This window comes from Oncorhynchus masou, chromosome 3, assembly GCF_036934945.1.
Source record: "Oncorhynchus masou masou isolate Uvic2021 chromosome 3, UVic_Omas_1.1, whole genome shotgun sequence".
NCBI classification, from domain to species: domain Eukaryota; kingdom Metazoa; phylum Chordata; class Actinopteri; order Salmoniformes; family Salmonidae; genus Oncorhynchus; species Oncorhynchus masou.
This window is the reverse complement of record NC_088214.1, coordinates 12,275,454-12,297,691: the sequence shown is the minus strand read 5'-3', so window position 1 is coordinate 12,297,691 and position 22,238 is coordinate 12,275,454. Positions and strand designations below refer to the sequence as shown.

The 22,238-nt window shown below is 43.8% G+C and overlaps 1 protein-coding gene across 1 annotated transcript; it reads right to left on the bottom strand.

Annotated features, from left to right (window-relative positions):
* Window positions 1-8,705: 8,705 nt before the first annotated feature.
* Window positions 8,706-21,512, bottom strand: fndc7a (fibronectin type III domain containing 7a). Its single transcript, XM_064931044.1, has 13 exons — window positions 21,456-21,512; window positions 20,942-20,960; window positions 20,510-20,767; window positions 19,815-20,075; window positions 17,050-17,307; window positions 16,379-16,630; window positions 15,188-15,442; window positions 14,857-15,114; window positions 14,021-14,281; window positions 13,383-13,637; window positions 12,840-13,097; window positions 10,653-10,682; window positions 8,706-8,737 (listed from the first exon to the last, which is right to left on the bottom strand). Exons 1-13 carry the CDS (start codon window positions 21,510-21,512, stop codon window positions 8,706-8,708), a joined length of 2,454 nt encoding a protein of 817 aa, XP_064787116.1.
* Between the last annotated feature and the right edge of the window lie 726 nt (window positions 21,513-22,238).

Genomic DNA, 22,238 nt, shown 5'->3' with positions numbered 1-22,238 from the left:
TGCAAAAAGTTTATGTCCAACGTTTCGACAGACAAGCTGTCTTCATCAGAGTATAATGACAAACACTGCATTTATATAGTGTTAAAAGACACACAGGTGTCTGTAATCATGGCCGGGTGTGGCCTGATATCATTGGTTAATTCTCATATATTAAAATAGCATACAAAAACATAAATGGATATACGATCATAGATACAATGTGGCTACATAGGCCTACAAACACTTGAACACTTGAAACACAATGAATAGCAAAATCACAATTAATCACAAGAATGGCTTCAGTTCAGTCTACGTAAGGGTCTTTAAATGAAAGATCCAGGCAGCCTCTCGTTTTAACAATAAATTGTCGAGGTCACCCCTCTTCTAGGGAGGGTGACATGTTTGATGCCAATATAACGCAGAGACTAAATCGAGTGGTTTGCTTCCAAAAAGTGGGCCTCAACTGGGTAAGTAGAGTTTCTGCACCAAACGGTGCTACGATGCTCTGAGATACCTACTTTTAATATGCGCTTTGTTTTACCCACATCATTACCACAAGGACAAGTTACAAGATAAATAACTGTCTTAGTGGAGCACGTAATAACACCTTGGACTGGTATCTGTTTCCCTGTTTGAGGGTGTTTGAAGGATCTACATTTATGAGTGCCATTGCAATGAGCACAGCCATTACACTTGTAGGGGCGCAAATTAGACGTTGTGCAGGGATATCTTGGGGTGGTAAATCAGAGTTTACCAATTGATCTCTGAGGTTTCTGCCCCATGAGAATCAGATCAAGGGGAGGTCCGAAAACACATTGTCTGTCGAAACGTTGGACATTAAACATTTGCATCTGAGATCCTAAAGTGGGCGGCTCTCCTTTATGTTTTTAAGTGTTCCACTACGCTAGCCAGCACCTCGCCTAAATAGGTGTGTGTTTATTTCGCCTCTAGATTACACTTGGAATCAAACCACATCCATGACAGACAGATGAAGGAACTCAAGGAAATAACCAGAACTCAGACCAACATCACATTATTATTTTCACAACCAAATAGCAACATTTGCAGGCCAGGTCTCTCACTGGTGATCCCACTGAGATTACACAAGTTGTTTCAACTTCATCCCAGTGAGATCCCTGTATACAGAGAGGATACAGCTGAGATTCTTATCTTTGAAGGAACTTGACTTGCGGAATCATTCTGGAGAAAAGCCTATGGAATGTTGACTGTATATGTATGGAATACATAACAATTTAATTTGCTTGAATGAGGCCTTAAAACTCCACAACAACAACATTAACAGTTAAATGTCACCTATATTAATTACTAACGGATAAACAATATCTACAGGCATTATTATATTTCCAGATGAGGATGGACTGTATTCCGGTATGGGTGTTATGTAGGTGAATGTGATAGCCTGTTGAATGTAGCTTTTTGTAAAGGCCAAGCAGCGGCTAACAATGGGTCCACACCTCTCTCTCTATCTCTCTTTCTTTCTTTCTTTCTTTCTTTCTTTCTTTCTTTCTTTCTTTCTTTCTTTCTTTCTTTCTTAATTTCTTTCTCCACCCCTCCCTGGATGTTTGTGTTTGTCTCCTATCTAGATGAGGTATTGCAGCTGACCCAGTGCTATGCCAATGACCTCTTCATGGAGGGGGTGTCAGTCAGGTAGCTGATCGTGTCCACACCTCTCTCTCCACCCCTCCCTGGATGTTTGTGTTTGTCTCCTATCTAGATGAGGTATTGCAGCTGACCCAGTGCTATGCCAATGACCTCTTCATGGAGGGGGTGTCAGTCAGGTAGCTGATCGGGTCCACACCTCTCTCTCCACCCCTCCCTGGATGTTTGTGTTTGTCTCCTATCTAGATGAGGTATTGCAGCTGACCCAGTGCTATGCCAATGACCTCTTCATGGAGGGGGTGTCAGTCAGGTAGCTGATTGGGTCCACACCTCTCTCTCCACCCCTCCCTGGATTTTTGTGTTTGTCTCCTATCTAGATGAGGTATTGCAGCTGACCCAGTGCTATGCCAATGACCTCTTCATGGAGGGGGTGTCAGTCAGGTAGCTGATCGGGTCCACACCTCTCTCTCCACCCCTCCCTGGATGTTTGTGTTTGTCTCCTATCTAGATGAGGTATTGCAGCTGACCCAGTGCTATGCCAATGACCTCTTCATGGAGGGGGTGTCAGTCAGGTAGCTGATTGGGTCCACACCTCGCTCTCCACCCCTCCCTGGATGTTTGTGTTTGTCTCCTATCTAGATGAGGTATTGCAGCTGACCCAGTGCTATGCCAATGACCTCTTCATGGAGAGGGTGTCAGTCAGGTAGCTGATCGGGTCCACACCTCTCTCTCCACCCCTCCCTAGATGTTTGTGTTTGTCTCCTATCTAGATGAGGTATTGCAGCTGACCCAGTGCTATGCCAATGACCTCTTCATGGAGAGGGTGTCAGTCAGGTAGCTGATCGGGTCCACACCTCTCTCTCCACCCCTCCCTGGATGTTTGTGTTTGGCTCCTATCTAGATGAGGTATTGCAGCTGACCCAGTGCTATGCCAATGACCTCTTCATGGAGGGGGTGTCAGTCAGGTAGCTGATCGGGTCCACACCTCTCTCTCCACCCCTCCCTAGATGTTTGTGTTTGTCTCCTATCTAGATGAGGTATTGCAGCTGACCCAGTGCTATGCCAATGACCTCTTCATGGAGAGGGTGTCAGTCAGGTAGCTGATCGGGTCCACTTCAGGCACACTGACTCCTGACTCCTATACCTACACATGTTTTCTTACCTGTTTCCCCCCCGTTTCTTTACTTATTAGAAATGGTGTGAATGGCAGTGGTTTCATTGTTTTGGTGAAGCAGGATTGTGACTGTGTACTGTTGATTTACTTCTATTCAGACCAGTAACAGACTGTTCTGTATGTTCTTTGGAAGCACTATAGGCCAGGGGTATTCAACCGGGGTCCTCGGCAGAGGTAATGCATGGTGTCCGTGGCAGAGGTAATGCAGGGTGTCCGTGGCAGAGGTAATGCATGGTGTCTGTGGCAGAGGTAATGCAGGGTGTCTGTGGCAGAGGTAATGCAGGGTGTCTGTGGCAGAGGTAATGCAGGGTGTCCGTGGCAGAGGTAATGCAGGGTGTCTGTGGCAGAGGTAATGCAGGGTGTCCTCGGCAGAGGTAATGCAGGGTGTCCGTGGCAGAGGTAATGCAGGGTGTCCTCGGCAGAGGTAATGCAGGGGGTCCACGGCAGAGGCAATGCAGGGTGCCCGTGGCAGAGGTAATGCAGGGGGTCCACGGCAGAGGTAATGCAGTGTGTCCTCCCCCCCAAAAAATATATATACAGTACCAGTCAAACGTTTGGACACCAACTCATTCAACGTTTTTTCTTTATATTTAATTATTATCTACATTGTCGAATAATAGTAAAGACATCAAAACTATGAAATAACACATGAATTCATGTAGTAACCAAAAAGCTGTTAAACAAATCAAAATATATTTTATATGTTGATTACATCTCTTGCCCTTTTCATTCACCTGATGATAAGACCAGACATGTAAAACATGTATTTTTTTTGCTAAAGTATGATGGAGGTCCCTGGGTCGCTGCTTTGAGTGGAAAGAGGTCCCTGGGTCGCGCTTTGATTGGAAAGAGGTCCCTGGGTCGCTGCTTTGAGTGGAAAGAGGTCCCTTGGTCGCTGCTTTGAGTGGGAATAGGTCCCTTGGTCGCTGCTTTGAGTGGGAAAAGGTCCCTTGGTCGCTGCTTTGAGTGGGAATAGGTCCCTGGGTCGCTGCTTTGGGTGGGATGAGGTCCCTGAGTCGCCGCTTTGGGTGGGATGAGGTCCCTGGGTCGCCGCTTTGGGTGGGATGAGGTCACTGGGTCGCCGCTTTGGGTGGGATGAGGTCCCTGGGTCGCCGCTTTGGATGGGAGGGGTCCCTGGGTTGCCGCTTTGGGTGGGAGGGGGTCCCTGGGTCGCCGCTTTGGGTGGGAGGAGGTCCCTGGGTCGCTGATTTGGATGGGAGGGGTCCCTGGGTCGCCGCTTTGGGTGGGAGGGGGTCCCTTGGTTGCCGCTTTTGGTGGGAGGGGTCCCTTGGTTGCCACTTTGGGTGGGAGGGGTCCCTGGGTCGCAGCTTTGGGTGGGAGGGGGTCCCTGGGTTGCCGCTTTGGGTGGGAGGGGGTCCCTGGGTTGCTTTGGGTGGGAGGGGGTCCCTGGGTTGCCGCTTTGGGTGGGAGGGGGTCCCTGGGTTGCCGCTTTGGGTGGGAGGGGGTCCCTGGGTTGCCGCTTTTGGTGTATATGAGATTCTTCAAAGTAGCCACCCTATGCTTTGATTACAACTTTACACACTCTTGGCATTCTCATAACCAGCTTCATGAGGTAGTCACCCGGAATGAAGCTGGTTGAGAGAATGCCAAAAGTGTGCAAAGCTGTCATCAAGACAAAGGGTGGCTACTTCGAAGAATGTAAAATATAATATATATTTTGATTTGTTTAACACTTTTTGGTTACTACATGCTTCTATATGTGTTATTTCATAGTTTTGATGTCTTCACTATTATTCTACAATGTAGAAAATAGTAAAAATAAAGAAAAACCCTTGAATGAGTAGGTGTGTCAAAACGTTTGACTGGTACTGTACATAATATCTTTATTATGAATCTTTCAGAGATAAGTGTGAATTACTCCAAGAGGTTCATTGATTGACGCCACACAGTGTGGTAATGCAATAGCGTGTTTTATTGTTTGAACACAATGAATGCAATGGGAACATTCTCTGTCCTGCAATATGACCTGACGTTTCATCCATATGACATGTATGACTCCAGTGCACAGGAGGTTGGTCGTATGGAGAATGGGCTCGTGGTAATGGCTGGAGAGGCGTAGGTGGAATGGTATCATATAACACATGGTTTCCAGGTTTTGATGCCATTCCATCGGCTCCGTTCCAGACATTATTATGAGCCGCTCTCCCCTCAGCAGCAGCCTGAACTCCAGTGGTATTCTAGTATGTTCTCTATGCTCCTCTTTCACAGTGACCAACAAACAGCTGTATGACCACTGTTACATAACATGCTTAACAACAACCCTATGGAGGCTTCCTACTTAGGGATACTTATGTTATTTCATGTATAAAAAGACATGTACAGTACAGCTCACAGACAAATGAATGATGTGGCACACCGTTTCTCTTGTTTCTCTTGGGTCGTGAAGGTAGACTTACACAAAGGACACACATTGTAATGATTTCTCTCTGCTAAACACTAGGATCAAAAATCACAGTTTCAGGCTGATGGTAAAACACGATATATGTAGGAGAAAAGACACAGTGGATACAGATAACGGAACGTCAATAGCAAGCATTTGTAAGTTAACACATTTAATGTGTCCTTTTGATTGCAGAGATTATAATGTATAATTCACAAGCTTGCATGTCTCTTTATAGTCATATCAACCTGCATCAAGTCTTATTGAGTTATAAACTGAAGATAACACACCTTAGATAATGAACTTAATGATGGTTTGTCATAAGGACACATGTTGGACCCAAACAGCATAGAAAGATGAAGATAGAATCAAAGGTGGGGGACTGAATAAAAACAATGACATTTCAGCTGATTTCTTGACAGACGGGACAGAAGTTGATATAAGTAGATTACATGTTGTGCCTTTCCAGGAGATTACCTGTAATACAAGACGCAGAGCAGAGGGACAGATGAGGGACAGAGCAGAGGGACAGAGCAGAAGGACAGAGCAGAGGGACAGATGAGGGACAGATGAGGGACAGAGCAGAGGGACAGAGCAGAAGGACAGAGCAGAAGGACAGATGAGGGACAGAGCAGAAGGACAGAGCAGAAGGACAGACAGAGACAGATGAGGGACAGAGCAGAGGGACAGAGAAGAGGGACAGATGAGGGACAGAGCAGAAGGACAGAGCAGAAGGACAGAGAAGAGGGACAGATGAGGGACAGAGCAGAGACAGAGCAGAGGGACAAATGAGGGACAGAGCAGAGGGACAGAGCAGAAGGACAGAGCAGAAGGACAGAGAAGAAGGACAGATGAGGGACAGAGCAGAGAGACAGATGAGGGACAGAGCAGAGGGACAGAGCAGAAGGACAGAGCAGAAGGACAGAGAAGAGAGACAGAGAAGAGGGACAGAGCAGAGGGACAGAGCAGAGGGACAGAGCAGAGGGACAGAGCAGAGGGACAGAGCAGAGGCACAGATGTATAACAGTAGAACCTGTGTTAATGTGTTAGCTGTCTATATGCTGCTGTTGTTCAAGCCTCTTGTCTGTATGGAATGTTAGTCACTCTGCTGTCAAGGTTTCTTTCTGTTTCCCAGTTCTTCTTCTAGGTTTTTCATAACCACTGTCTAAACAGATGGATGATTTGATTACTGCCAGCCTTGATTAGATTGTGCCAGGCAGTGTTGGCAGGATTGAAATCAAAACCGAACCCTCATGTAAGTTGTGACATCTTCAGTTAAACAAATCTCACAAAAATCAGTTTTAGAATACAGACTTTATGACCAGAATGATCCTATTTACACTTTGTAGTCAATTTTGACACTAGAATACATGTTTCTGACTCCCAAAGCTACTGAGGCTACTGAGTGGCACAGCGGTCTAAGGCCCTGCCACTCAGTGCAAGAGGTGTCACTACAGTCCTTGGTTTGAATCCAGGCTGTATCACATCTAGCCATGATTGGGAGTCCCATTGCCCAGTGTCATCCGGGTTTGGCCGGGGTAGGCTGTCATTGTAAATAAGAATTTGTTCTTAACTGACTTGCCTAGTTAAATAAAGGTTCAATATTTTTTTATATACAGTGGGGAGAACAAGTTTTTGATACACTGCCGATTTTGCAGGTTTTCCTACTTACAAAGCATGTAGAGGTCTGTAATTTTTATCATAGGTACACTTCAACTGTGAGAGAAGGAATCTAAAACAAAAATCCAGGAAATCACATTGTATGCTTTTTAAGTAATTAATTTGCAATTTATTGCATGACATAAGAATTTGATCACCTACCAACCAGTAAGAATTCCGGCTCTCACAGACCTGTTAGCTTTTCTTTAAGAAGCCCTCTTGTTCTCCACTCATTACCTGTATTAACTGCACCTGTTTGAACTCGTTACCTGTATAAAAGACACCTGTCCACACACTCAATAAAACAGACTCCAACATCTCCATAATGGCCAAGACCAGAAAGCTGTGTAAGGACATCAGGAATAAAATTGTAGACCTGCACAAGGCTGGGATGGGCTACAGGACAATAGGCAAGCAGCTTGGTGAGAAGGCAACAAAACTGTTGGTGCAATTATTAGAAAATGGAAGAAGTTCAAGATGACGGTCAATCACCCTCAGTCTGGGGCTCCATGCAAGATCTCACCTCGTTGTGGCATCAATGATCATGAGGAAGGTGAAGGATCAGCCCAGAACTACACGGCAGGACCTGGTCAATGACCTGAAGAGAGCTGGGACCACAGTCTCAAAGAAAACCATTAGTAACACACTACGCCGTCATGGATTAAAATCCTGCAGCGCACGCAAGGTCCCCCTGCTCAAGCCTGCGCATGTCCAGGCCCGTCTGAAGTTTGCCAATGACCATCTGGATGATCCAGAGGAGGAATGGGAGAAGGTCATGTGGTCTGATGAGACAAAAATAGAGCTTTTTGGTCTAAACTCCACTCGCCGTGTTTGGAGGAAGAAGAAGGATGAGTACAACCCCAAGAACACCATCCAAACTGTGAAGTATGGAGGTGGAAACATTCTTTGGGATGATTTTCTGCAAAGGGAACAGGATGACTGCACCGTATTGAGGGGAGGATGGATGGGGCCATGTATCGCGAGATCTTGGCCAACAACCTCCTTCCTCAGTAAGAGCATTGAAGATGGGTCGTGGCTGGGTCTTCCAGCATGACAACGACCCGAAACACACAGCCAGGGCAACTAAGGAGTGGCTCCGTAAGAGGCATCTCAAGGTCCTGGAGTGGCCTAGCCAGTCTTCAGACCTGAACCTAATAGAAAATCTTTGGAGGGAGCTGAAAGTCCGTATTGCCCAGCGACAGCCCCGAAACCTGAAGGATCTGGAGAAGGTCTGTATGGAGGAGTGGGCCAAAATCCCTGCTGCAGTGTGTGCAAACCTGGTCAAGAACTACAGGAAACATATGATCTCTGTAATTGCAAACAAAGGTTTCTGTACCAAATATTAAGTTCTGCTTTTCTGATGTATCAAATACTTATGTCATGCAATAAAATGCAAATTAATTACTGTGATTTCTTCAGCTTGTCCCAACCATCCCTCAGACAGTTGGGTCACAGCTCACTATTATCATTAGCAACCCTGGAGCAATTCGGGTTAAGTGCCTTGCTCAAGGTAACATTAACATATTTTTCACCTCAGGGATTTGAACTAGCAATCGTTTGGTTTCTGGCCCAATGCTCTAACCGCTCTACTATCTTCAGCCTTTATTGTTGTTGACAACCTCATTCAGACTGATGCAATTTATGGATCCTTCGGAAGTTACATGATACTCTTTATGACATGCGGTAACACAAACGACAGGTTTTGACTAAGCACCTTTCTTCTGGATCTTTCATCATTTTATGTAGTAGATGACGATGTATGAAGTCTGACACAATGAACATTTCAAAAGTTTACACAGAGTTTATGATCAGTTCATAGGTTTTTTTTACAGCAATGGTGATGATTTTGCTATACACACTTTAAACTCACCTCTAATCGACACGTCTCTTTCCCCGATAGATCACTAGAAAGAAGAGAAAGAGAAATAATGGTGTTCAGCATAAAAACTAGGAGGTTCAACAAGGGTTCTTCTAAGATCCTCAAAGTTCTTTGAAGAACCTTAGGGTTCTGGACACTGAAAAATGCCCCCAAATAGTACTTTGAAGAAACCCATAGGATTTAGGGTTCATCGAGAAACCTCCTTAGTTCTTGTGGGTTCTTGCAGGAACCTAACTGCCCAACTGAAAAATGTGGATTTGAATTTGAAAAACAGCTGGTGCAAGCATTTAACTGATCATGTTTAAGCTCTCCTCAATTTAACGTGAGCTTTCTCCCTTGTTTGATCTAAATAGGTATTATTTTATGATGATACCGTCTATCTTTTCATATTTGTGCAAATGGCTGTGTTGTTGGGCACTTTCTCCCTTTAAAAAATGATTTACAAAAGAGAAAATGGACACAATTCAGTGGATGTCAATCAAAAAAGTGGTAAGAAAATGTTGAGGGTTTTAACTACCCACTTATTTGTGTGTGTCTGCAGGTATTCTGCCGATGAGGCACACAAAGGTATGTACAATTGGTATTGGTTTGTCACATAATGACATGCAGATCACATGTACTGTAGGCTATCATCTAATTATTATTAATGGGTTCTCTAAAACCTTATAGGATTCAATCACAGCAGCCATCTTGGTCCTCACTGAGCTGATGAAGATCCCAGAGGTCTCTACATTATGGACAAGGTATTATGGACAAGGTATGAAAACTGTACGAAAACTGTTGTCAAAAGTGAAGATTTTTTTCATTCACATTTACCACAAAAACCAAGGAATGAAAGCTGTCATGTGCACGTTTTCTTAATCATCTGTATAATTATTATTTTTGTATTCACAGACTTCACCCTCCCTACACTGCAAAACCTTCTTGCTATGGATATGAAGGATATCAACACATCAACACGCCAGAGGATATATTGATTGAACTTGGAGCTCTGCTGGGAGTTGACCTCATATTTAGATTTTTGAATTCTGCTTTGCCACAAATCATAATAAACAAGGATTAATAATAATGGAACAAATGAACCCCAAAAGATTATTCGAGGAACCATTAAAGGGGGTTCTTTGAAGAGGTTCCCCACAGTTTCAATTTGAAGTACCCATAAAATATCTTCCAGGAGCTGTTTCTTTTTAGAGTGTATTGGGTAGGTTATACATTGTCAGTAAAGTTGCCTGGTGACGTTTACTATTGTACGCCAGACACTTACCCATTCCTACATGGTCAGTAAAGTTGCCTGGTGAAGTTTACTATCGTACGCCAGACACTTACCCATTCCTACATGGTCAGTAAAGTTGCCTGGTGAAGTTTACTATCGTACGCCAGACACTTACCCATTCCTACATGGTCAGTAAAGTTGCCTGGTGACGTTTACTATCGTACGCCAGACACTTACCCATTCCTACATGGTCAGTAAAGTTGCCTGGTGACGTTTACTATCGGAGGCCAGACACTTACCCATTCCTACATGGTCAGTAAATTTGCCTGGTGACGTTTACTATCGTACACCAGACACTTACCCATTCCTACATGGTCAGTAAAGTTGCCTGGTGACGTTTACTATCGTACACCAGACACTTACCCATTCCTACATGGTCAGTAAAGTTGCCTGGTGACGTTTACTATCGTACGCCAGACACTTACCCATTCCTACATGGTCAGTAAAGTTGCCTGGTGAAGTTTACACGCCAGACACTTACCCATTCCTACATGGTCAGTAAAGTTGCCTGGTGAAGTTTACTAACGTACGCCAGACACTTACCCATTCCTACATGGTCAGTAAAGTTGCCTGGTGAAGTTTACTATCGTACGCCAGACACTTACCCATTCCTACATGGTCAGTAAAGTTGCCTGGTGACGTTTACTATCGTACACCAGACACTTACCCATTCCTACGTTGCTTCCGGAGCAGGACACTGTAAGATAATGAGAACAATGCCATTAGATACAAACCAACTGTAGACATTCCCAGTTTGACCTATCTACCACAGAATATATTTATCTGCCTAACAAACCAACTAACTAGTAACAAACTAACCAACAAAACAACTAACCTCCTAACGAACAACTTATCAACTAACCAACTACTAACTAACTGACAAACTAATTAACAAACTAACTAATGACTAACTACTAACTAGCTATGAACGTCAAACTAACTAAATAACTATCTATCTACTAGCTAACGAACTACAGTTGAAGTTGGAAGTTTACATACATTTAGCCAAATACATTTAAACTCTGTTTTTCACAATTTCTGAAATTTAATCAGAGTAAAAATTCCCTGTTTTAGGACAGTTAGGATCACCACTTTATTTTAAGAATGTGAAATGTCCAAATAATAGTAGAGAGAACGATGTATTTCAGCTTTTATTTCTATCATCACATTCCCAGTGGATCAGAAGTTTACATATACTCAATTAGTATTTGGTAGCATTGCCTTTAAATTGTTTAACTTGGGACAAACATTTCGGGTAGCCTTCCACAAGCTTCCCACAATAAGTTGGGTGAATTTTGGCCCATTCCTCCTGACAGAGCTGGTGTAACTGAGTCAGGTTTGTAGGACTCCTTGCTCGCACAGACTTTTTGTGGCGGCAAGTAGCCTAGTGTTTAGAGTGTTGGACTAGTAACTGAAAGGTTGCAAGTTCAAATCCCCAAGCTGACAAGGTAAACATCTGTCATTCTGCCCCTGAACAAGGCAGTTAACCCACTGTTCCTAGGCCATCATTGAAAATAAGAATTTGTTCTTAACTGACTTGCCGAGTTAAATAAAGATAAACAAAAAAAAAATACATGCTTTTTCAGTTCTGCCCACAAATTCTCTATGGGATTGAGGTCAGGACGTTGTGATGGCCGCTCCAATACCTTGACTTTGTTGTCCTTAAGCCATTTTGCCACAACTTTGGAAGTATGCTTGGGGCCATTGTCCATTTGGAAGACTCATTTGCAACCAAGCTTCCTGACTGATGTCTTTAGATATTGCTTAAATATATCCACATCATTTTACTTCCTCATGATGCCATCTATTTTGTGAAGTGCACCAGTCCCTCTTGTAGCAAAGCACCCCTACAACATGATGCTTCCACCCCCGTGCTTCACGGTTGGGATGGTGTTCTTTGGCTTGTAATCCTCCACCTTTTTCCTCCAAACATAACGATGGTCATTATGGCCAAACAGTTCTGTTTTGTTTCATCAGACCAGAGGACATCTTTGTCCCCATGTGTAGTTGCAAACCGTAGTCTGGCTTTTTTATGGCGGTTTTGGAGCAGTGGCTTCTTCCTAAGCTGAGCGACCTTTCAGGTTATGTTGATATAGAGCTCATTTTACTGTGTATATAGATACTTTTGTACCTGTTTCCTCCAGCATCTTCACAAGGTCCTTTGCTGTTGTTCTGGGATTGATTTGCACTTTTCTCACCAAAGTATGTTCATCTCTAGGAGACAGAACGCGTCTCCTTACTAAGTGGTATGACAGCTGTGTGGTCCCATGGTGTTTATACTTGCGCACTATTGTTTTTACAGATGAACGTGGTACCTTCAGAAATTGCTCCCAAGGACAAACCAGACGTGTGGAGGTCTACAATTGTTTCCCATGATGTCATGCAAAGATGCACTTAGGCCTTGAAATACATCCACAGGTACAACTCCAAATCACTCAAATGATGTCAGTTAGCCTATCAGAAGCTTCTAAAGCCATGACATCATTTTCTGGAATTTTCCAAGCTGTTTATAGGCAGTCAACTAAGTGTATGTAAACTTCTGACCCACTGGAATTATGATCTGTCTGTAAACAATTGTTGGAAAAATGACTTGTGTCATGCACAAAATATTTCCAAAACTATAGTTTGTTAATAAGAAATTTGTGGAATGGTTGAAAACTAGTTTTAATGTCTCCAACCTAACTGTATGTAATCTTCCATCTTCAACTTGACTAATAACTAACTACTAACTAACAAATACTACCGCTAACTAACTACTAACTACTAACAAACTACTAACTAACTACATACTAACTAGCTATGAACTACTAAACTAACCAACTAACTAACTAAATAAGTAACTACACACACTCACCAGAGTAGATCCTGCCGGGACAGAATGTGACTTTGCTCCCATCCTGATTGACAGGTGCCACCACCATGGTGTAGACGTCCCCACACATGACCTCAGCCACGTCACAGGAGCTGCTGAGAGGTGGGGGGATGCAGGTGTGGTTGGTGCCTGTCCCAATCAGGTCCACCGTGTGGTTCTGGGGGCCCGAGGAGTGCCAGTACACCCTCAGAGATTTGTTGGCCATCCGGTAGAGCTTGACACTCGATGGACAACAGGCGCCTGGGAGCGAGAGAGGAGTAAAGATTGAAGATTTATATGACGTGGTCTTGAATGGAAAGAATGCAAACTGGGGGGAAATATTGGTGTTTGTTTGTGATTATTTAGCAGTTTGTTGAGTGTGCAAGAATATTCTGTGCGTTCATGCATGTATGTGTGTGTGGGTGTGTTTGCAGTATATCTACCTTTGACTAGCTATGTGTGAGTCTGTCTGTCTGTCTGTCTGTCTGTCTGTCTGTCTGTCTGTCTGTCTGTCTGTCTGTGTGTGTGTGGCCTATGCATACTCACTGGATGAGAACCCATGATATCTGCATTCTGCCTTGTGGCCTGTCCTGCTGATGGCCTCCAGGCTCACGCTATAGTTGGTCCCACAGGTGATGCATCCCATCAGGCAGTGTGTGTCCATGGTGTGGCACTTGGCGTGTCCCCGAGATGATGTCAGCGCCGTGACATAGGAGCGCGCCCCTGTAGCGGGGGACCAGGTGACGTTGGTCATGGCCTGGGTCACCTGGTCTACTGTCAGGGTGTGGGGGCAGCAGGGACCTGGCGAGGGAACAGAACAGAACAGATTCTTAGATATCTGGCTAAAACTAGTGCACTGCATAGGGAATACAGTGTCAAATGAGACTGCCAGAGAGTTATCTGTAATGTCTGTATATCTACGGTCTGTATAATCTATGGTCTGTATATCTATGGTTTATATATCTACGGTATGTATATCTATGGTCTGTATATCTATGGTCTATATATCTATGGTATGTATATCTATGGTCTGTACATCTATGGTCTATATATCTATGGTATGTATATCTATGGTCTGTACATCTATGGTTCAAATGACACCCTATTCCCATACTGCACAAATAGGATATCGTTTTAGATTTGCCAACAACCACATACACTCTGTCATACAGGGTTTCCCGCACCTGTTTCCAGGGGCACGCTATAGCTGGACAGGCTTGGCCCCACTGCTGTCCTGGCATACGCTGTGACATCATAGGTGGCTCCGCAGGGCAGCTGTGTGAGCTGGCAAGAGGTGGAGAGTGATTGACAGGTGTGTGTGTCAGTGAGGCCCACGGCTGTGACGGTGTAGGTAGTGTTGGGGGTGTTGGGGGCCGTGTACAAGACACTGACACTCGAGGATGAGTTGGTCTGAGATACACTCAGGATCTCTGGAGAACAGGGAGCTAGAGGAGAGATGAGGGGTTAATGGACTGGTTAATTGATTCATTTGTTGATTGGTAAGTTGGTTAATGTGTTGTTTGGTTAAAGCTTATTCTTATCCTTGTCTTGTACACAGCAGGTTGGTGGTACCTTCATTGGGGAGGGCAGGCTCGTGGTAATGGCTGGAGCAAAATTAGTGGAATGGTATCAAATACATGGTTTCCATGTGTTTGATCAATCAATCAATCAAATGTATTTATCAAATGCCCTTTTTACATCAGCCAATGTCACAAAGTACTATATAGAAACCCAGTCTAAACACCCAAACAGCAAGCAATGCAGATGTACAGTCATGGCCAAAAGTTTTGAGAATGACACACATATTCATTTCCACAACGTTCCAGCCATTATTATGAGCCGTCCTCCCCTCAGCAGCCTCCACTGGTCTTGTAATGGTAAAGTGAGATCCCATGTAGAACAAAGACAGTAAAGTTGAGGAAGAGCTGATCTCATTCTTAAAATAAAATGTTTTCTGTGTAATGTAAAGTGAATACACCATTGCACTGTTTGTTACCTATTGTATCGATGTGTGTTTTACCTGTCTCGTGTGTGTGAGGTGTGCAGGTGCGGTTGCAGCCTCGTATTTCACTGCATGGTGTCACCACCACACTGTACTGTGTGTTACAGCGTAGGTTGGACAGAGCACACACAGGCGCCGTGTCCTGACAGTGGATGACATCATCAATCTCCGCCGCCGTCGTCTTGTATAGCTCCGCCCCCCGCACCAACGACCACATGATCTCCAGGGTCTCCGTCGACACCAGTGCTATGGTAACGTCCTCTGGGCAACAGGGAACTAGGGAGGAAGAGGAGAGAGATGAGTGACTTGACAAAGCTGTGTGTGTGTGTGACAGTATAATAACTCCTACTGGTGGTATAGTTGAACACGTCTCCCGGTGGACTGGAGCCAGCCTGGTTGTAGGTGAACATGGTGATGAGGTAGGTGTAGCCACACATGCAGTAGAAGTGACAGGTGGTGTCAGTGGTGTTACAGCGCTCCTCAGACCCGTCGTCTCTCTTGACAAAAGCGATGTAGTACTCCACCAAGGGCATCTTAGTCCACGACACCCAGCAGCTGCCCGCCTGGTGCTCATCTACCCAGACTTGCTCCAGAGGGCATGGGACTGACAGAGAGACACAAGAGCGATATATATATAACTCCAGGCAGGACTCTACATTATAGACCTTATACCATAGTAATAAAATACACTATTTTACATCTGTGTGACAGAGAGAGTCAAGAGATTACATTACCTTATACCATAGTAATAACACTGGAAGTATTGCAAGTACATATAAATACACTATTATTACATATGTGTGCCCGAGAGAGACAAGAGAGATTAGGATAACATTACATTACCTTATATCATAGTAATAATATTGGGGAGGTCAGCTTACATTGACCTTTGTAATAACACCGGAAAGATTCATATCAGTATGGCTACAGTGTAGTGTTGCAACTACTGCCCTCCCGGACATCTACAGAACCTTGTGTCACAGGAGGATCCTGGAGGACGTCAGCCACCCGAGCCATGCCGAAGACAGTACAGGTGCATCAAAGCTGGGACAGAGAGACTGAGAAACAGCTTCTATCTCCAGGCCATCAGACTGTTGAACAGTCACCACTAGCCAGCCTCCGCCCTGTACCCTGACACTTGTCCTAAACCTTAGTCACTGTTACTTGCCGGTTACCACCCGGTACTCTACCCTTCGCCTTAGAGACTGCTGCCCTATGTACATAGAGTCATTGAACACTGGTCACTTTAATAATGTTTACATACTGTTTTACTCACTTTATATGCATATACTGTATTCTACTGTAGTCATGGCTCATCCTATATAACTATGTTTTTTTTTTAATTCTGTATTATGTGTGTATTATTGCTATGTTTTACTGCACGGTTGGAGCTAGCAACACAAGCATTTCGCTGCACCAGCGATAACATCTGCAAATCTGTATACTCGACCAATACATTTTTATTTGATTTATTTATTTGATTTTGGGGTTAGGGGTCAGAGCCAGAGGTAAGGTGTCAAGGGTCAGGGGGTATACATACATGTGATGAATTCCTCTGGGTCAGAGGGGTTGCTGGTTCCAGCGCTGTTCTCGGCTGTAACAGTCACACTGTGGTTCTGCCCGCAGCTCAGTGGGCTGATCATACAGAACCTCCCTGAGGCAGAGCAGTTCTGACCAGTAGAAGTCTTTGCCAAGTAGACGTCTGCCCCATGCACCATCTGCCAGTAGACTGCCAAACCCCCAGACCTGGTCTGAGTCAAGAGAACCTGGATGGTCCCAGGGCTGAGAGGACCTAGTGGGGGGACAGAGATACAGTTATTCAAAGAACGACACAAAAAAATAAATGTACTGATATGAACATGAGATTAACATACTCACATAGACACACTCATACATCTAGATGGCATATAAAGTCATACCTGGGTTCTAATGAACTGTGCCAACATCTAGCGGACAGACTATGACGGAAAATGATACCAGCACCATAGCAGACACCTCCCACCAAGTGACTCTTCCAGGCTTTGAACATTTCAAAGACTGATGTTATATGCTGATTATGTGTTACATTGTGTCTATTGTTCAGTATTCTGTCTCTAGATACAAAGCATAAATAACTTTTCCCTTTCTGGCATCTTGCCAAGTCTCTCTTTCTACTGAGAGGTTTTAATACAAGCTAATATTATTAACCAAACACCCAGTTAACATGCTTACGGGTGATCTGACACACAGTGAGGTCGTCTCCGGGGCGACCGTCCAGGTCCCAGGCCGTGCCCTTGACGCAGTAGATGGTACCGGGCTCCAGGTCATCAAAGGTCATGAATGGGTCACTGGTGTTGAGTTTGAGGCGAGAGTTGGAGCCCTCCTTGATGATGCAGAGGGTATAGAGGACCGCATGGTTGACCGGGGACCAGGTCACCAGGATGGTGTCATTTCTGGGAGAGGTGGAGTTTAGCTGTGGGGCCACCACCACTGAAGAGGGAAAGGGAGAAAAAAGGTAGATTAATAAACTAATATATGTGATGAAATGAGAGAGAGAGAGAGAGAGAGAGAGAGAGAGAGAGAGAGAGAGAGAGAGAGAGAGAGAGAGAGAGAATGAGAGAGTGAGAGAGAGAGAGAGAGAGAAAGGAAAGAGAGAGAGAGAAAGAATGATAGAGTGTGATAGAGAGAGAGAGAGAGAGAGAGAGAGAGAGAGAGAGAGAGAAAGAATGAGAGGGAGAGAGAGAGAGAGAGAGGAAGAGAGAGAGAGAGAAAGAATGAGAGAGTGCGATAGAGAGAGAGAGAGAGAGAGAGAAAGAATGAGAGAGAGAGAGAGAGAGAGAGAGAGAGAGAGGAAAGGAAAGAGAGCGAGAGAGAAAGAATGAGAGAGTGCGATAGAGAGAGAGAGAGAGAGAGAGAGGAAAGAGAACGAGAGAGAAAGAAGAGAGAGAGTGCGGGAGAGAGAGAGAGAGGAGAGAGAGAGTGAGAGAGAGAGAGAGAGAGAGAGAGAGAGAGAGAGAGAGAGATATGATACTATCCAGGAAGGAAACAAACCTGTTCTGGGTAAAGATAAAAGAAGAGAGAATAGATTGAAATAGTCCAAACCTGGCCAAACAGAGTCATCTTTTTTGTTTGCTAGTGAAATAGAATCAATTTTCCTGTCCTTATGATACGTCCAATTCTCCTTGGGGAGAGGAGAACCTAGTTCTCATGGTTTCCCTTTTCATATTCTGATATGTTTTAAGGCTTAAATGGGGAGATACAGTTTCCGCACAAGGCACCCACTATGACAATAGAGCTGTGAAACTGCACTCCATTATGGAGATAGCAGCCCTTTGTCTCTCAAACACTATGGAGAGGTAGCGTTTCAGTCATGAAACAGTCATTACGATATTAAGTAAACAACTTTTAATATCAGTTGAAGAGTGAGTGAAAGTTGAGGGAGACTTATTGTCTGTGATCAATTCTTCTTTTGGCTTGGATCAGATAGACACTAATTGTCCTTTTACTTTCTAATTATTTTAACAAACTTAAGGCTATTTTTATAAACCTAGACAGGTGTATGTATCTAAACAGGTGTATGTGAACAGGTGTATAAACCTGGACAGGTGTATGTATCTAAACAGGTGTATGTGAACAGGTGTATAAACCTGGACAGGTGTATGTATCTAAACAGGTGTATGTATCTCAACAGGTGTATGTGAACAGGTGTATAAACCTGGACAGGTGTATGTATCTAAACAGGTGTATGTGAACAGGTGTATAAACCTGGACAGGTGTATGTATCTAAACAGGTGTATGTGAACAGGTGTATAAACCTGGACAGGTGTATGTATCTAAACAGGTGTATGTGAACAGGTGTATAAACCTGGACAGGTGTATGTATCTCAACAGGTGTATGTGAACAGGTGTATAAACCTGGACAGGTGTATAAACCTGGACAGGTGTATGTGAACAGGTGTATAAACCTGGACAGGTGTATGTATCTAAACAGGTGTATGTGAACAGGTGTATAAACCTGGACAGGTGTATGTATCTAAACAGGTGTATGTGAACAGGTGTATAAACCTGGACAGGTGTATGTATCTCAACAGGTGTATGTGAACAGGTGTATAAACCTGGACAGGTGTATAAACCTAAACAGGTGTATGTGAACAGGTGTATAAACCCTGGACAGGTGTATGTATCTAAACAGGTGTATGTGAACAGGTGTATAAACCTGGACAGGTGTATGTATCTCAACAGGTGTATGTGAACAGGTGTATAAACCTGGACAGGTGTATGTATCTCAACAGGTGTATGTGAACAGGTGTATAAACCTGGACAGGTGTATGTATCTAAACAGGTGTATGTGAACAGGTGTATAAACCTGGACAGGTGTATGTATCTAAACAGGTGTATGTGAACAGGTGTATAAACCTAGACAGGTGTATAAACCTGGACAGGTGTATGTGAACAGGTGTATAAACCTAGACAGGTGTATGTATCTAAACAGGTGTATGTGAACAGGTGTATAAACCTGGACAGGTGTATGTATCTAAACAGGTGTATGTGAACAGGTGTATAAACCTGGACAGGTGTATGTATCTAAACAGGTGTATGTGAACAGGTGTATAAACCTGGACAGGTGTATGTATCTAAACAGGTGTATGTGAACAGGTGTATAAACCTGGACAGGTGTATGTATCTAAACAGGTGTATGTGAACAGGTGTATAAACCTGGACAGGTGTATGTATCTAAACAGGTGTATGTGAACAGGTGTATAAACCTGGACAGGTGTATGTATCTAAACAGGTGTATGTGAACAGGTGTATAAACCTGGACAGGTGTATAAACCTGGACAGGTGTATGTGAACAGGTGTATAAACCTGGACAGGTGTATGTATCTAAACAGGTGTATGTGAACAGGTGTATAAAACTAGACAGGTGTATGTATCTAAACAGGTGTATGTGAACAGGTGTATAAACCTAGACAGGTGTATGTATCTAAACCATCTACCCGTTCTGATCTGGACGGGTGCTGAGGGCTGGCTGCGTCCCGCGCTGTTGACAGACATGACACTGAGGGTGTAGTCTGTGTATGGCTGCAGCTGCAGCACGGTGCCGGGGGTGCTGGTCACCGCGGTCTCTGATAAGAAGTCTCCCACCTCAGACTCAGCTCGCAGGATGTAGCCGCTCGCCCCCATTACCTCACTGAACTCCACAGTGATGCTGTCGCTCTGCTTGGAGTAGGCCTGCTTAATGGTAGGTACCTCGGGGGCTGGTGGTCAGAGCAGAGCAGAACAGAGCATCATCACACACAGGATACAGATATCATCATCCTAATCATCCTAATTATCATTATCATCATAATTATCAGCATCATCATGAACATCATAATTATCAATTTCATAAAAAATCATCATAATTATCATCATCATCATCGTCATAATTATCATCATCATCATAAATATCAAAATTATCATCATCATAATTGTCATCATAATTATCAGTATTATCATAATCATAATCATCGTCATAATTATCATAATTATCATCATAATTATCATAATTATCATCATAAGTATCATCATCATGTTCTTATTCAAATACCTTATTCAAAGCATTGAGAGAATAGAAGGCCTACAATGCGTTATACATCATTCCTAATATGTCCATTACGCACACACATGGCCATTATGCATGCATACATACATGAGCTCCCGTCCACCTCTGCACTGCTCAGGACGTTGCCCGCTTTGCCAATGGCCTCGACCCGCATGGTGTACATCGTGTTGGCGGAGAGAGAGTTAACAGAGCCCATGACGGAGTTCCCGCTGAACTGGGCGAATGCGGACGGTTGAGGAGAGTTCTTTGGTGTGGCGGTGATTTTGTAGGAGCTGGCCCCAGAGTAACGACTCCATCGCACCGTCATACTTTTTGTGGACACTTGGAACACGGATAACGTTATGTCTGCAACGTTGTGAAAGAACAGAAATCGTTAAATACATTTTAGGCTTATTATTTGCATGTACTTTACAATGGCGTAATAACAGTGAAATAAAAGAGAATGTTAATGTGTGCGTCTCTCAAACAATTATGTGGAAAAGTTGGTTTTAAAATGTTAACAAAGAGTTGTTTGAATACCTTTTTGCGCTCCACATATCTGAAAACCAAACATAAACATCTATAGTTAGTTGGATAATCCAAAAAGCTGTTTTTGAAAAAACGCTAACGGAAACCATTTCAACGGTAGCGGTGGTATTTCATATTTTATCCCTAAAAGGAACATTATACCCCTGGCCTGTATAATATTATCTCTGCATGACAGGCCGAGAGGCAGCACATTTTTTCTTCACTCAACACAGATTTCAGAACTGGTCAGTGAGCTCAGGGCTTTTTTTCCTCAATGAATGAATTTGTCCATTGAGCCAAGGTTGTGCATACATTCGTTGAAAGCAGTGTTACTCAGAAGAGCCTGTATTTCCCAAATGTCTCCCTCTGTCTCTATGCATTTCTAGAATCATACAAAGTGCATGTTTTCAGATGGTTACAATGACACAGCAGAATAACACTATCATATACAACTGCAATAATCAACACTAAGATTGTTTAAGCAACACATTATTTGTAGGTCTAATTAATAAAGATCTGTTCTTACCTCAGATAAACTGATTAAAAGCAAGAGCTGTAACACTTTAAAATCTGTTGCTCCCATTCTTCCTGGAGAGCCTCTGCCTTGAGGCTAAAGATGTATAGTAGGCTAATGCTATTTCTGATTATGACCGCAGGGTAGTGTCAGGGGCTGAACTTTGACGTTTTAAGTTTTTTAGGGGGAATGTTTTCAGCAAATGCCAAAGATTGAGCCCTCCTCCTGCCAGGGTGCCAGCAGGCCTATCAGAGAAGGAGGAGGAAAGATGGCCTACTCAGGTGTAGTACTGGATGTACACAGGTGCACTGTTACACCGTGCCCCATTAAAAAACTACTGTCATTAGTCAACAATAGCAGTTGAGGTAATGTATGTATAATGGCTTAGCTATAGTGTTACATTCATAGGCCAGGTGTGTTCATGTGTGCTCTCTGTGTACTGCATGCTGTATGTTGGTGAGTTAAATATCCAGTTGTATAATGGCAAAATGATGCTTGCATGGCTCTGTATTACAGTGGATAACGTCCTGTTGTGCTGGAGCTACAACACCTGACTGTAAACTCTCATAAAAATGATTCCAAAAGGGTTCTTTAGCTGTCCCCATAGGAGAACCCTTTTTGGTTCCAGGCAGAACACCTTTTTGGTCGAGGTAAATCCCTTTTAGGTTCCATATAGAACTCTGTGGAAAGGGTTCTACATGAAACCCCAAAAAGTGTTCTACGTGGGAACCCAAAAGGGTTCTACGTGGAACCAAAAGGGGTTCTACCTGGAACCAAAATGGCTTCTTCCTGGAA